The sequence below is a fragment of the Puma concolor genome, chromosome A2 (genome assembly GCF_028749965.1).
Source record: "Puma concolor isolate L17-30 chromosome A2, mPumCon1.1.hap2, whole genome shotgun sequence".
Lineage (NCBI taxonomy): Eukaryota > Metazoa > Chordata > Mammalia > Carnivora > Felidae > Puma > Puma concolor.
The window spans coordinates 151,069,080-151,084,895 of NC_141668.1; the positions used below are offsets into that span (position 1 = coordinate 151,069,080).

At 54.9% G+C, this 15,816-nt stretch overlaps 1 protein-coding gene across 4 annotated transcripts in view; it reads left to right on the forward strand.

Annotated features, from left to right (window-relative positions):
* Positions 1-15,816, forward strand: part of POC1A (POC1 centriolar protein A) — a 100,712-nt gene that overhangs the window by 76,336 nt on the left and 8,560 nt on the right. For all 4 annotated transcript variants that reach the window (XM_086698048.1, XM_025916093.2, XM_086698050.1 and 1 more), the window contains one exon: positions 3,934-4,077. In XM_086698048.1, coding sequence (XP_086554174.1) covers positions 3,934-4,077 — 144 coding nt within the window. The remainder of the gene's footprint in view (positions 1-3,933; positions 4,078-15,816) is intronic.

Here is a 15,816-nt window from a genome sequence, read left to right on the forward strand (position 1 = left end):
GTTTGAGCCCCGTGTTGGGCTCCGTGCTGCCAGCTTGGAGCCTGCTTGGGATTTTCTCTCCCCACCCCCCACCCCGGCCTCAAAAATAAATAAATAAACTTAAAAAAAAAAAAAAAAAGAAAGAAAAAAGAAGGTTACTAACACCTGCTGTGAAGGGCCCCTATAAGGATTAAGCGAAGTGACATGTATAAACGCTGGCACATGGTAGGTAATAAGTAGACAGCAGTGACTGCCATCTTTATATGCCGGCCTGGTGGTGTGTTAAGTGCTATAATGTCCACTGTTGAGAGAGGACAAGGAAGCAGAAAAGGGCCATGTCCTGGTGGACAGGGACCAAACGGCGTGGCCGGAGGAATAGCCTGGGGCAGGCAGGACCCTGGACCTTGTGAGTGAGGCTTGAGGCTGGGAACCTTCCGACAGTCACTTTCTTCCTGAGCCTCAGTCTCCTTTATTGTATAATGGACGCAGCCTGTGAAGCTTGGAGTAGGTGGGAAAACACGGTGGTTCCTGCTTTCCTTTCCTCCCAGGGCTACCTCCCTGACTTGACACATGGCTGCTGTCCTCAGTGCACCTTTGGAGCTGGCTCGGTTTTGGCTCAGAAGGAGGGTTCCTGTTGCGAGTCAGTGGTGCTCCCTCCTCCCGCCACCCCCCCCCACCCCCCCATCACTGGGCTTCCAGAGACTCCGCTCAGCACTGTCAGTTTCTGGGCCGTTTTTCAGAAACACTCAGAATTTCCATTCCATCTTTCCCAGGCAGCAGGCAGCGCCCGTCTGACCACTCCTCAAGGATGCTGGCTGTCGGGACAAGGGCTGCCTGACTCCCACCCTCCTTCTCATGGCCTCTCCTGAGGGAGCCACGGGGAACTCACTGTCCAAAGGAAGAGTGTGCGTGTCCAAAAGGTGGGGGTCCTTTGGAAGTAGTGGGCACAGGGCCGTGGCTACTTCTCAAGAAAGGTCCACTGATGATTTCAGATAAGTGCCTTTCACAGCCCAGCCCTTTGTGGGGCAGGCCCAATCATCACCCCCATCTTGCAGATGAGGAGGTGGAGGCCCAGGGAGGTTAAGCCTCTTGCCCAGGGCCACCTTGCCGGTGAGTGGTGGAGCTTGATGTGAGCCAAGCCTGAGTCCCTGCTCATCCTCTCTGCACTCTGCTGTGTCTCCTGACATTGCCACCTGGGTCTGGGGGCTGCTGCAGTGAGGTAGCGGCTGGTCAAGCCTTCTGAAATGTTTCCTTTCGGAATGGACTACTGGATAGACATTGGGATCTAACGTTGTGTGCCAGTCTCTGTCAATAACCAGTGTTGTGGTTGAACCGCCCCTTAGTTCTTATATGATTATAAGACTCCCATCAGCAGTAACCATCAGGAAACTTTGAAAAAATAAAGGTTTATTACTTTCAGTACCTAGAAATAGCACACGTGAGGCCACACGACATGGTTGAGGTTGGCGGGTAGAGAGAGTGGGCACTCATAGGCCTAGGGTTCTACTTTTATTGGGATTGAAGGTAGGGGCCTAGGAATTTTAAGGGCTCACTCTTTATTGGTGGATTTGAAACTTAAGAGTGGGAATTTAAGAAAAAACAAGTGGTCCAATGGTCAGTTATCAAAAATCTACCAAGATCTCTAAGACAAAGGAGCCTCTGCAGTGGGAGGTGGCCTGGCTCTTTATCTGGTCGTGTGCTGGCAATGTGTTTATTCAAGATAGCCCTTTTCCAGCGGATGCCTCTTTGAAGTGGATGCCTGAGCAGTCAAGCTGAAGTCAAGCACTCGCATTACAAAAAAGAAGAGGAAAAAAAAAAAACAAAACACCCACAACTGTCAGGGCTTTCACTAGCCAAGGGCATTGATTCCTAGAGGCCTGGAACCCCAGCCCTGGTGGGCTAGGGTCTTACAAAACGGCTGTAGCACCACAGCAGACACGCACACGATGGGTTTGCACACATGGCACTGTTCCTGTTTTCAAGAATGTGTCTCACATTCACTTTCTTTGTAACCTCCAAAGCCTGTATTTGTCCAGGTTCAAATGGACGTGGACTGGAGAGTTTGTTATCTATGAGATTGGAACACTTTCCTAATAAAGGAAGATATGCAGTAGGGTCCATGTGCTAAATTGCCCTCCTTGGCTGGTTGGGAATCATCTCCTGGGGTGATACTTTTCAAGGACTCTGATGTCCACCCAGGTCGGCATGTCCAGGGCAGAGCGTCTTTCTAGGGCTCGGCCACTGTGGGTTCATCCAAGAGATGGGGAGACTCAGAGATGCAAGCTAGGTGCTGGTGGCAGGTGCGCAGGCAGCCGTGTTGGGGTGAGACAGTGGACAGGTGTGCAGGCATCCGAGGTGAGCCCCAGTCATAACTAGTATACTCCACTGGCCATGGCATTGAGGGGTGGAGGGGTGCCAGGTAGAGTAGCCTTCGCTCTGTGGTATCTGGGTAGTTGGCAAGCTCTAAACTCAGTGATGTCCTAGATTCAGAAGGGAGAGGGGTGATGAGTGTGGGCAGGAGAAAGAGGGACATAGACGCATGGATGGGCAGCCAGCAGGCCCTGTGGGCAGGCCAGCATTGATCCATCCCACTCATGTGTCCTGGTCCTGGGGATGCAGTGGCTGGGGTGGGGCAGCCACAGGCGTGTGGGAGTACAGAGAAGCTTCTGATCAGGAGTTCAGGGTTGCAAAGTGAGTGGAGGACAGGATGCTGGGGCCAGGGGAAAGGAAGGGCGGATGAGGGCCCTTGGGAGGCCTCCCAATAGGGAGGACTTTGGGAGTTGGGCTAGAGGGTGCAGAAGCAGGAGGGGAGCTGTGAAAGGAGGTAGGCTGAAGCGGGGTGCCTTGTCAAGGGGCTTGAATTTTCTCCCAAAGGCAGCAGAGAGCCCTGGAGGACTAGCAAAGTCAGGGAGTAATGTGGTGACATTTGGGATGTCTGTTAGTGCTGTTAGTGAGGTCATGGTTTAAAGCCCTGAGCCCTAAGTGTAGCTGCATTTATGGGTTACTGGGGCCTTTGGGCCAGGCCAAGAGTGTGAGCCTCACCAAATATGTCATGTCCGCAGAGGAATTGGAGGCTCCAAGACCAAACTGGGGCATCTGCAGACTGTGTCCTTGGGAATCCCACCCTGCACAGCACTTCCTAGGTTAGGAGAGGCATTCATCTGTGTGCAGACTGGTGCCTGAATTTGGGGGGACACATGTAGGACTGGGATGAGTCCCCTTAGGAAATCACTTGTGCTCAGTGGTTGTGGGGGGTGGCGTGGACAGAGGTTAGGATGGCTTCTGCATTTGGGAGCAGAAGGATCTTAGGCAGAAACACTGATTCCTCACATTCCCGGAATCCTGTCTAAAGAGCCCAGGGTGCCTGTCCTGTGGATTCTGACTCCCACCAGCCATCTGGCCAGGATGTTCACACAGAATGCCTGTTTTCCCAGGGGATGTGCACTAGGGCGGGATTAGAACATCCCCCCGGTTCTAGGCTATCCCTGCGCTGGGGGGTGGGGAATTGGCATTGATCTGACCAGGAAGAGGGGTGGCTTCAGAGCCAGGCTGGGCTTCAGGGTCTCTGGACTCTGAGAGGCCTACTGGGGGGTGTAGGCTGCTTGAAGAGCCAGCAGCTGGCCTGGCCGCCCTGATGGCCACCAGGAGCCAGCGGAGTGCACTCACCGGCCCACCCGCACATCCCTCCCAGGCCCCTCTGGCCCACACTGCCAAATGCTCTGATTGCGCTCCTCACTCACAGCCTCTGCTTAAAAAGGAAGTCCTGGAAGGGGGCGTGTGGCCCGGTTGTGGGAGTACCCCCTCACTGTGTTTCCCGCCAATATTTGGAACTCATTTTCTCCAGTTTACTGGTGGTTTTTTACTTCATCCTTCAGAGGGGCTGTTCCTTCCTCTGTTGTTTCTTTAAGCACTGAATGAAGACTGAAGGACTCCCTTTCTTTTCATTGTCTTTAGCCAGAAATGGATTTCCCTGTCCCTCCAGGCAGAGGCAGGAGTCAGGAGTCGGTGCAGAGCCAGCCCCAGGAGCCCATCAGCATGCCCCAGACGTTGACCAGCACGTTGGAGCACATCGTGGGCCAGCTGGACGTCCTCACCCAGGTAGGCCCTGACGTGTGTTCACCCCACCGTCTGCACTTGGCCTGGCATTTGGACCATTTGGAGTTGGCCAGCAAGTGCTGGATTTTTAAAAAACATAATCATAATGGACCTACTTTCTAGGCCAAATTAATGAAATTGCAGTGCCTGCCCTGAGATCCTGACTCTCAGAACCATCCAAGCCCCGGCCAGGCCACTGGACCCTAAAATCAGCAGTGCTAGATCCTGCCAGGGTATGCCCTCCCAGGGCTGGCCTGGGCTGCAGCAGAGCTTTGGAGGAAACACTGTCCATTCATCCTGCTCATCACCGGGTGGGCACTCCAGGGACGTGCCAGGGAACTGTAAGCAGTGAGTCAAGGCGTCTGGGAGCCCAGGCTCTGGGTTTGAGCTGGCACTGCTCCTTATCCTCCAAGCAACCTTGGCAAAATCCCTTCGGCTCTCTAAGCCCTGGTGGGTTCCTCTGTGATGTGCAGTGGTCATGGACTCCACATCCCATGTTTGTGGTCAGGATCAAAGGAGATGAATCTGTGGGAAGTGTTTGGCTTATGCCTGGCTCTAGGTAGCTGCTCAATAAATGTTAGCTGTGTGCTGACCACCATCGTCAAGATGGACGTGGGCCCCGGCCTCTGGAGCACGTGTACATCTGTCAGGTCCCAATACAGAATTGTAGCGCAGCAGTTTCCGTAAGAGCAAAATGCCCTGGCGAAAGGTGGCAGCCAATACCAGGGGCATGAGAGCAGTGCTGGCAGAGGGAGCAGCCTGCCTGCAGGACTGGAGGGGGCCATGGGCACATCCAGGCAATGGGCAAAAGGCCCAGTGTGGCTGACATGGGGCATATGGGGGGGGGGGGGCGGTGGCAAGGCAGGATTTAAAGGTCCTCAGACCCTTCCCCGCCTAGGCTATGGGTGCAGACAGCCTTTTCCTATGCCAGCTCATGGGTAGAGCAAGGGTGTGGGAAGAAGGCAAAGGACCCTTGAATCTCTGACGGAGATGGAGCTGAAGTGGTGTGGCATCCTTTCCCTCCCTCTGGAGCCCACCCGGTGATGAGGCTCACTTGGATCTGGGGCCAAGTGAGAAAAGCTCTTCTCCGTCATGTCACGTGGTCCACGGAGTGTCACAGCATCCCGGCTGGTGCTGCACACCTTGGGCCCAGTGAAGGAAGGACATTTGAAGGGAAAGGCCAGGCATCAGTGGCTGGCGGCCGGGGGAACTGCGGGCACCTCATACAGACATTTTGGAAAATCTGTTAACCCTTGAGAAGGCACGTGCTAAGAGAGATGTATGAGCAACATGCACATCCCCCACCTCAGATGCGTCAGAAACTGCCAAGCCTGCCTCATGTTCTTCACAGCCTTGTCAAGTGAGAGATCAGGGGAGGTGGAATCAATTAGAACTTTATAGGATAAAATTGGAAATTAAGTCTGAGAAGATGGTTAAAAATAGCTTCATTGGATCACTTCTTTGGAGTATAGCACTAAAAGCATTTCCCGTTGCTGTATTTCAGGAGTGCACATGGGAGGTTTTGTTATGTGTTAGCAGTTCAGAGTGTGATAGTAACTTTGTAAGAAACTGGCATCACAGAGAATAATGAAGGCTCTCTTGTGGCCTGGGCCTCTGGCCCGGGGTCTGGATGACTGTAGCACCCTCGTCCTACCTCAGGCTGTCCAGCCCCTTGGTGGATCCAAACAGCACTCCGCCCTCAACCAGATGCCAGGCCCATCAGCCAGTCACCTGCTTTGCCAAATGGTGTGCATTCCTGAATGCCACCAAGTGAGACATGTTCCTGATGGACTTGACACATCCTGAGGAAACTTGGGTTCCACAGATGAAGCCCCCACTTGAGGCCTCAGCCCATTTCAAAGTGGTAGGAGTTGCATTTGTGCTAATTAGATGCTGTCTTTGAGCTTGGTCACTGGTTTTTTTCAGGTCTACCTCCTCTCCTGGATTTGGGGCTCTAGCTGAGGTGTCCTAGCCACAGCCAGAGCTGTCCCCAGTGGCGTTGGGAGTTCCCTCCTCTTGGGACCAGCCTGGCTGTGGGCAGTCCCCTCTCTGGAGGCTCCTCTGAGGCCTAGAGCCAGGTAACCCTGCTGTGTGTAGCTACCTATGCAGGTTGCTCAGCGGCCTCTGAGCCTCCTTGGTCTGTAGGTATTGACACATGCTGCCCCCCTCAGCCACCCCAACAGTGACTCACACTTCACAGTCGTCTGAATTATGCTATTCTCTATCTCACCGCTTCGCTGCCCTTCCCCGCCCCCCCCCCCCCCCCCCCAAGGAAGTCTACTTCAAAGAGGCTTCTGAGAGGGAAGCTGCCTTCCAGGTCCTTCGGTCGTCCATCCTGCAGAATATCCTCCAGGGAAGCACTGTGGGGGCTGCAGTGACTGGGGATGTTTACTGAGTGAGTCACAGAGCCTCCAGCCCCTGGGTGATATGAGCAGGACACCCCGTTGTGGAAGCTCACAGTCCTCAGAGCCTGGCTTCCTGCTCAACAGGCTGGTGTGGCCCAGTGATTGAGTCTTCCTCTCTGGATGTTCGTAGCCCATTTACACCAGTGTGAAGGCCCAGGACCTGTTCTCAGTCCTCTTCAGTGGCACCTCTGTGCAAAGCAGAGACCCAGAGGTTGGGCAGCTGAGTGTGCCATGGAGAGATGCGACTCAGCTTGCTTGGGTCAAGATCTCAGTAACCTTGGGCAAGGTACTTAACCTCTGTGCCTCAGTTTCCAAGTCTGGAATACAGAATGATAATAGTACCCGCTTATAGGCTTCTTGTGAGGATTAGATGCATCGGCTTGTGTGAGGCTCTTTGGGTGGTGTCCAGCAGCGCTATGTGCTGCCCCTTGTCATTATTCATGGCCTGGCAGAGGTGGTGGGGGGATCCCAGCAGCACAAGAAATAGCTCTCCCGGCTCCCCACTACCTCCCTGCCCAGGAGAGCCATTCCTCAGCCCTCACAGTGGGGGTGGCGAGTTCCCTTCATTCCTTGAGCCCTTTCTGTGTCTGGGGCCAGTGAGCGAGCCGGGTGGCTTCCCTCCCAGGCCAGGCCATAAGGCCTGTCATCCCAAGGAAAGCAACATGCCCTTAGGGCATGTGCAGCATCCAAAATGCAGCCCTTTGACTCCCGATTTGGGGTTGTACCATTTTGTTGTTGTTTTTACTTTTTTTTTTTTAATGCTTATTTATTTTTAAGAGAGAGAGATTGTGAGTAGGGGAGGGGCAGAAAGAGAGGGAGACAGAGGATTCAAAGCAGGCTCTGCACTGACAGCAGAGAGCCTGACTTGGGGCTCGAACCCACAACCTGTGAGATCATGACCTGAGCTGAAGTCAGAAGTTTAACCGACTGGGTCACCCAGGCACCCCTTTACCATTTTATTTCTTTAGGAACACCTTTTCTATAAAGTGTATATGTTGTTTTTCAAAAGTGTATCCATTCAGGGAGATAACTTTGGAACACGTTACAAGGTTCACAGGCCTTTGGCCATCCCCGGAGCAGGTGTGCTGTCTGGACCGGCCTGGCCTGGCAAGGAGTTGTTTTAGATGGGAAGTCTGCAGAGTGTGGGGTCATGTCCTCATTGCCGTCCTCCTCCTCCTCCTGCCATCTGGCTGAGACCTGCAGCTTTCCAAGGGCTCTCCTTCGTGGCCCTCATGTCATCCTCCCACTTGGTGCCCAGCAGCTGGCACCATGCCAGGTGTGGATAGGGTGAGAGTAACTGCTTGTGCATGGGCCAGCCCCAGGGGCCACTCAGCTTGGGGCTTCCCCTGCTAGACAGTTTTCATGTGGTCAGGAATGGCTTCATCCAGGAGTCCGTCTGCAAGCCAAACTTGATCTTCCTGAAAGTTACGGCCAGATGTTCTTGCTCTGTGATTACAGAGCCGGGCAACCCTCAGGTCCCTGGCCAGAGAGCATACCCCTTGCCATGGCCCTTCTTTATATAGGCGACACCCCTCCTTACTCCTGTGAGGTTGCTGTTGAGGGCTTCATGGATTCCTCCACTGAGAGCTCCTGGGGACCCTGATCCCAGCTGGATGCCATGTTCTGAACAGCTGGGGTCTCTCTGGTCTTACACATCCCTACCAGCTCCGGGGAGCAGAGTGAGCCACCTGCCCATCAGCCTGGACACACCTGCCCTCCTGGATTTGAGGACCAACCCCACCATTAATCACCTGGGTGACTTTAGGCAGGTGACATTGCTCCCCAGAGCCTTAGTTTCCTCCCTCGTAAAGCGGGGACAGCCGAGCCAGCTTATGTCCTCTGAGCACTGTTGGGAAGCTCTTGGTTAGCAGGACCGGCACCAGCTATTTCATAAAGCACAGCACGAAGTCGACGTGCTCCCAGGAGAATGTGGGAAAGTACCAGGGTGGCCAGGTGACACAGGAGTGTCAGGAGTGGACATTCCACAGGCCTCTGCAACTGCTGGACTTGAGTCCCAGGAATGCTCTTGAGCTGCCAGTGAGACTCTAGTGGTCTGGCTAGGCGCTAGGACAACAGGGAGAAAAGGAAGAGATCTTTCCCCAGATCCAGGAAGGGGAGCCCAGGAGGTGATGGGGAACTGAGGTGCCCAGGGGCTGTTGAAAATCAGGGATGGGTCATGGGACCCATTAGATGGGAGCCTTGAACCCAGACCCAGGCACTGGGCCAAGATTGAAGCCCTTCAAAGTTGTATACTTACTGTGATAGCTGTTCTTTGAATCCAGTTATCTTAATGGTTGTTGAAAAAAGTATTTCCTAATAATGGGGTTTAGGTTTCTCTTTAGCGACTTTTTGCTCCTCAAAACCCCATCATGGGAATTCTCAGGAACTCCTGGGGCTGAGGTCCTGAGTGGGGGGCTGTGTACCCCCTCTTTCTCTCGTGACCCTGTCCATACATACACACACACACACACACACACACACGCACCTGTCCTATGGCTACCATGGGTTACTGACCTGCTGGACCTGCCCCAAGTCTTCTCTTCCTGAGAAAGGTGGCTTGACCTTGGAGGCCTGTGGGATCCAGAGAAAAGCCCTGACCAGGAGTCAGAAGCCCCAGCTGCTCTGACCCAGCTTTGCTTGTTTCCATCTGTGTGGATCTGAGTAAACCTTGGTTTTCCATCTCTATACAGGGGAGTCTTTAGGCACTGCCCATCTACCTGTCCTGTGGGATGGGCAACAGAGGTCAGCACCGCACATGAGGCCAGGACTTCCCTCAGGTCCTTCTTTCCATGAGTCGCCTTTATATCTCCCCTTCCCTGGAAGAAGGACTCCAGGGTGGGCCCTGTGGCTGCCAGGGCTGCCTGCCTGGTGATAGGCATTCAGCATGCATCCAGACAGAGGCCGTGACCTTTCCCCTCATGTTCTTGTGGGGGTGCGTCAGGCGATCTAGGGGTCCTTTTCACAGATGCTGGAAGACTCACCAATGAGCAGGGAGAGGCTGCTTTCCACAACTAGCCTCACTGCATGAGCTCACCTCCCGGGTTGGCTCCCTTTGCTTCCTTTGCGGACTCCTGAGTGACAGAGGTTTGGGTGGTGTCTGGGAGTTCCAGAGTCCCTCAGTCTTCCTCAAGGGTAAGGGGTGGGGCACAGAGGCGTGGACAGTGCCCAGGAGCTGGGGAGGCTGCAGCGAGGGGCCCCGGCCCAACAAGCGGCTTGGTGGTTTTGCCTCAGAAGCCCACAGCAGAGTTATTTTCGACTCCAGTTTCACATCTTGCTGCTTTTTAAAAATACCAAGCCATGAAAATTCCTGCTCCAACTATGTTTTTTTTATGGCACCCATGCTTCAGGCTGGCCACAGCCATGCTGTGATGTCACGTTCAGGTTCCTGTGACTCACTGGGGGCTGCTGGGCTCCAGGACTAGAACATGCGTGCAGTGGGAAGCAGGCGGGGGCAGGCCCACCCAGCCCTGCCAGTCTGGGTCTCCTGACGTTTGAGTTTGTGAAATATCCAGGTTGTTGTAGCTCCGCTGACCTAACTCAACAAGGCTAAGAACTTTTTTCTGTGAGCTTTGGGGAATTGGATAGAATGGCCTGTTTGTTTTGAGACATCCTGGCCTTCCCCCCTCAACCGCCCATATCCTGGGGGTTCCCTATTTGATGCGCCGCTTGTGTGAGGTGCCTAGTTTCATGCTGGTGGGGAAGGTGGGAGCACAGGGTCTGCTCTCACATGGGCCGAGCTGCCTGACCACTCTGTGGGGCTCTTGGTGTACCTCTTCCCTGGGCAGACTAGCTGTTGTTTGTGCAGACACACTCCAGATTTTAAAACAGTTCTGCCATTTTAGCTGGGGGCCAGCCCTCTCAGGTGCGCCCAGACTCAACTTGTTGGGAAGGTATAGAGTAAAAGGCACCCTGCCCAGCCGCCCCCACGCCCCCGCCAGGATCCCTGTTTATAGGGCGTGTGCAACCCCTATATCACTCACACATAAGGCCAGTGGCGTGGGGGTGGTGGTTGCTGGTTTCCACAAAAGTGGACCCTCTCTCCACAGCACATCTGGCCACCGGGCCTGCACAGTCCAGAGGTCGTCTGGCTGTCCTCCTCTGTATAGACATTCAAGAATTACCCTTGGACCAACGTCAGGTTCAGGACAGCCTGAACTCCTGCCCCTTGGGGTTTGGAGACGAGAGACTTGTTTTTCTTCTGTCAAGAAGCTGCTTCCTGGGGACAGGACACTCTCTGGTCTGTGTCAGAAGCGTACTTGAGGTCTGACTAGCCAGTTGCAGAGGGGCTGGGCCCTGACCCTTCCCCAACTCTGTCACTCTTTTTTGGCAGTTTATCCACAGGCTCCCCTGGCTTTGCAAAAAGCAAAGGCTGGTGCTGCTAGCAGCGCTCAAAGGCAGGACAGGCTCAAGCTCCATCTTCTCTGCCATCTGTGGTTGTGGCAAAGAGCACCCCTCCCCAGAGAAGCTGAAGAGGGAAGGCCCCTGCCCACCAGATGGGCTTAGGGTGGCTGCCTCTAGGGCCTCTAGGGCCTGGGAATGTTCACAGTCTTCCGAGATTTCTCCTGTGAGGCCCTGAGCAGGCCTGGAGAGCTGGGGGTGGGGGCACAGGGGCTGGAGCCGGATAACAAGGCTCATGCAGGGGCATCTCATTCAGACTGACTGGGATTACTCTAGAGGAGGGGAGATGTGGACCCCAGATGGTTTGCTCTCACTCCTCTGCGGACCCACGGGCCATCCAAGGAAGGGTTAAGTACAGGCCACAAGAAGGGGCCTATGAGTATTCTGGTTGTGAAAGGCAGTCCCAAAGAGGCCTTCATGGCTCCGTGATGAACCAAGTCACAGCTGACCCTGTGGCCGTTTGGCACTCTCCTGCCACTAGAGCAGGGTCAGAGAAAGCTAGAGTCAGGTCTGCCACTTCCTTCGCCTGCCCTGTGGAGGGCCCTCTCTGGGCCTGGACTGTCAGTACAGACCCTCTCCCTGGGTGGAGGAGAAAAAACAGAAAGAAGCTTTAAACTCAGTGGGACATGGCTTTTAGGGGAGCGGTTTCATGTCCCCCTTTCTGATCTGGGCCCAGTTGGTGGCTCTAGAAAACCATCCAAGATGAGAGGCTAGGTTTCCTCCATGGATCGCTGGGTCCTTGGCAGGGCAGGGGGGAGCCTGTGAGCCCTTCTTCCCTGAGGTGGTCCTGTCGGGCTGGGGCCACAGCCTGACTTGCCAGGCTGTACTGAGGCCTCCAGGAGGCTACCTGACAGTCTCTCTGACTTGGGATGATTGTGTTTTATCAAGTTGTGGTAAATTAACTAACACTTTGGATTATGGATTGTTGGGAAAGTCGACTTCTGAAGAAATGGAATGCAGAAGGTGGCCAAAGCCAAGGTTCACAGCCCGTGCTCAGCCCTGTTTGGACTCACCACGGAGTCAGAGTACAGTAAAGCCGCTGGTTGAGCAGTGACTGGCATCCTGCACCTTAGGGCGTGTCCCTTGTAGACCCTTGCCTCCCTGGCGGCCTGCCCAGGGCTGACAAGGAGATGAGCTTGAACTCAGGCCAGTTTTGGCAGGGTCTGCAGCTCAGAACTTTTGTCCTGGTGTGGGTAGCACCTCCTGGGCCCCAGGAGCATTCTGTTTTATGGATAGTGGTTAGTGGATCTACTTTTTATAGCTTCTCTTTTGGGGGTAAGCAGTAATATGGAAAAGCCTGTGTTCATTTAAAAGGAGCTGCTCTAAAGCCACAAGGAAGGTATATTAGCCAAGATTCTTTAATCCCATGGCTAATCCACCAATAGAAAATAGTGTTTCATGGACTTCCCGAAGAGAGCTAATCCTCAGTAGAGGTGGGGGCTGGGGGATGCAAAAACGTCAGAGAAATCCTATATCCCTGAGATAATGTGAAACAGAAACATAGACCTGTGGGCTCGAGGGACAAAGGCTCATTTTGTGTTGTTAGCAGCAAACGTTTGGGTGAAGGGGGTTGGTTAAAAAGACAGTTGCTGAGCCCAGAGAGATTGGGAGGAATTTCTGTAGAAACACGTTTTGTTGTGCATCAGCTGTGTGTGATCCCGGGCAAGTTAGCATGTCAGACGTCAGCAGGAGAGGGATTCTCCCATTTCTTCCCCTCTGAAATTCAGGCCTCGAAGCTGCTAGCCCTCATCAAATCAGGCCTGAGGTGGGAAGGGGAGGAAGTGGACTGCTTCCTGGACTCCCATCCTATTTTGCACACCCCCACATCCTGCTGAGGCCAAGGCCAGCTGGCAGGGGCCCCTCTGGCCTATCTAGCCTCCAGTCCCTCCCCCGCTGTCCCCTCAAGCCTGCCAGGTCCAAGGCCCAACCTGAGGGGAGCGTCCCTCACCAGCCAGGTGGTCTCATCCCAGGAGTAAGGCTGCGCCTGGGCCTTGGGAACATGATGGGCTTGCTGGTGCAGTACCTGAATTCCTGCATCTTCGTGGAGCTCAGGGCCTGGCATTTGTCCATCCAGCACTCAGTATGCACCTACTGTGTGCCAGGAGCTGTGCCTGGAAGCAGGAAGACCGCAGTGAGCAAGAATAGACAAAAACCCCTGTCCTTATGATGCCAGCATTCAGACTGATGGACGTCAGCGGGCTGTCGAGGGCCAGCATTTGCCCCTTTGACTCGAAGGCCCCTGTGCCACGGACCACTGGGCACTGGACAGAGGCCAGGGCAAAGAGGCAGAGCCTTGGCTGGTGGGAAGCACTTGGCTCAGACCAGCAGCCTCCCAAAGCCAGGCTGGCCCTTCCGGCCCCCGTTCAGCCCTGACATGTGGCAACTGGCTGACCAGGGCACCATCAGCAAGACAGGGCCCTGCATGTGTGTGTGTACACACACACACACACACTGACATACACCAACAGACAAAGCTGGAGCTGGCAGGAGACAAGGCAGAGCTGTGCAGGCGCTGAGCCCAGCAGCCCCACTTTGTTTTGATAGCTCACAAGACCCCACAGCAAAGAGATTCCCCTTTTATTGCATCTGTTTTAGATCTTTAGAATCTGAGTGAAGTCAAAACCATGCTAGAGGGGAGATTAATTCCATATTTTTCCATCTTTGCAATGAAACGAAAGGAAAGTTAGACATTCTGTGCGGCACAGTCAAGACAGGGGCATTGAGCCGATGGCCAGCGCCAGGATGCTCCCCGAAGCCTGGCACAAAGGCCCCCAGTGGTGTGGCCAGGCAGGTGCGTCCTCTCCCTAAGCCCCAGGGCACCTCGGACACTACCACCACCGGTAATCTGGCTTCTGTCTTGGGGGGAGGGGGTTGGGATGCCCCAGCCCCTGTGGGAGACCGCCTAGAGGAGCCAAATCAACCACAAGCCTGGAAATGATTAAAAGGAACTTTCCGTCACAAGAGAACTTTAAGGAGCAGCCAGACCACCACGTGCCCTGATGGCTCAGACCCTACCAGGCCTGACCACAGGCTGCCTTCTTTGGGGGCCTCATCAAGCCCCATCTATACAAGGCCCCCTGCAGCTCAGAGCTTAGCCATGGCCCCCATGAAGTAGGGAGCCATGTTGCCCATGGTGCACCCCCATGTCCAGAGCAAGGGCCACATAAATATTAGCTGTTGATACAGTATTACAACGGAGCCTCGAGAGATGCAGTATACAGATGAGGAATCTAAAGCCTTGAGTCAGATAACTTGCCCAAGGGCACTCAGCAAGTTAGCAGTCAAGTTCAGATTTGAACCCAGGCAGCATAGCTCTGGAGCCTGTGCTCTTACCACACAGGACAAAGGTAGGGACCAGGGGTCACCATAATAGCATTTTCCAAGAGTCTGCACCTGTGCTATGGCCAGGACATCCTGGGAGAGGAGCTGGGCAGGCACTGAGCGTGGGGGTGAGCCGAGGGGGACTTGTGGGGAAAGAGGGCTGAGGTGGGGCTTTTGGTAGGTGGCTTTGGTCAGAGAGAGCAATAGTAATAGGCAACGTGGACCTTGAGTGCCATGAGAATGCATGCCAAGGAGTTCGTCCGTTATCCCTGAGCTCCTGGATAGGAAAGGGACACAGCAGAAGCAGTGTGGAGGTGGAGGGTGACCCAGGAGTCCCGGAAAGCCGAGGTGGAAGGTGGAGCCTGAGCGGAGTAGTCACCGAGAGGGGCCTAGGGCACCCATCTCATGTTGGGAGCCCTGGGGCAGGAGTAGCCTACCTGGGTCTGGTGAGGACACTCGTGAGGCAGAGCCCTGATGTGAGGATGCTGCCCAGCCCGACTCGGCAGCCAGAAGAGTTGAGAACAGCACGGTCTAGTCATGCGATTGGTTTCCTACATGCCATCAGCCCTTCCTGCAGTGCCCCCCTGCTCTGGCGCCCTGCTGTGCTCACCACCCCCACCGCCCTCTCCCAGCCCCACATACTTGGCCCCGCATACTTGACGTCTCTCTGCCTGACTTTCCCCCCACACTGCAGCCCTGCCGCATGCCTGCTTGGGCAGCAACCCCCACCCCAGTTGCTTAACCCTCTCGCCTCGCTGCCCCCCAGGCCCCCTTCAGACACGGGTGTCCCAGTGTCCCAGCTTCCTGCTACACTGCTGCCCATTTTAGTTCTCCTCGCTGCGGTGCCCCCAGCCTGGCAGAGAGCTCGAGGGTGCCTGTGGCTGGATGTTTGCTCTCTGGCCCAGCCACCCTGTCCACCTCTGGGCCATGTTCCAGGGAGGCCCAGGAGGGGATTCTGACCATAGAAACCACCTAAGAGGGCTAGGGCTCTGCTCAGAGCAGAAAGTGGACATGGAGAAGTTCCCTGGCTGGGGTCGGGGGCCCTGGGATAGAAGGGCTGCGCCGGAGCCGGATGGGGTGGGGAGTGCTGCGGGGAGGCCTGGAGCGAGGTCTGCACGTGCAGCAGCATTCCAGAAGGAACTGGCCAAATATCTGAGAAATGCACACAGAAAGGCTGGCTGGTTACCTTCTGTCTTTCTCCTTTCCTCCAAAATGTTACTCACTGTCAGTCATGGTCGAGCAGCTTCCCCAAAAGCCAGCCCAGACAGGACCAGTGCTGCGGCCACGCCAGTGCCTGGAAGCCCCTCCGAGCCGGTCTCTTGTCTGCTGCATGTGGTGGACCTGACAAATGTGTGGGGATGGATGAGGTGGTCAGGAGGGCCCTGTTGGTGTGCTGTGGCCCCTCAGGTCTTTGTGGAAGTTATGGCTCCAGTCTTCCTGCTACATTTGCTCGTGGGCTGTACAGGAGAGACGCTTTCAGCAAAGGTCGTAGTAGCAGCAGTGCTCTGGGAGGAGGAGCAGCTGCTGGAAGGCCCCTGGCTCACGAGGTCTGCCCTTGGTATTCCGATGTGCCAGTTCACCCCCTTCCGTTTCACCTCCGACTGTGGCACCTGGTGGC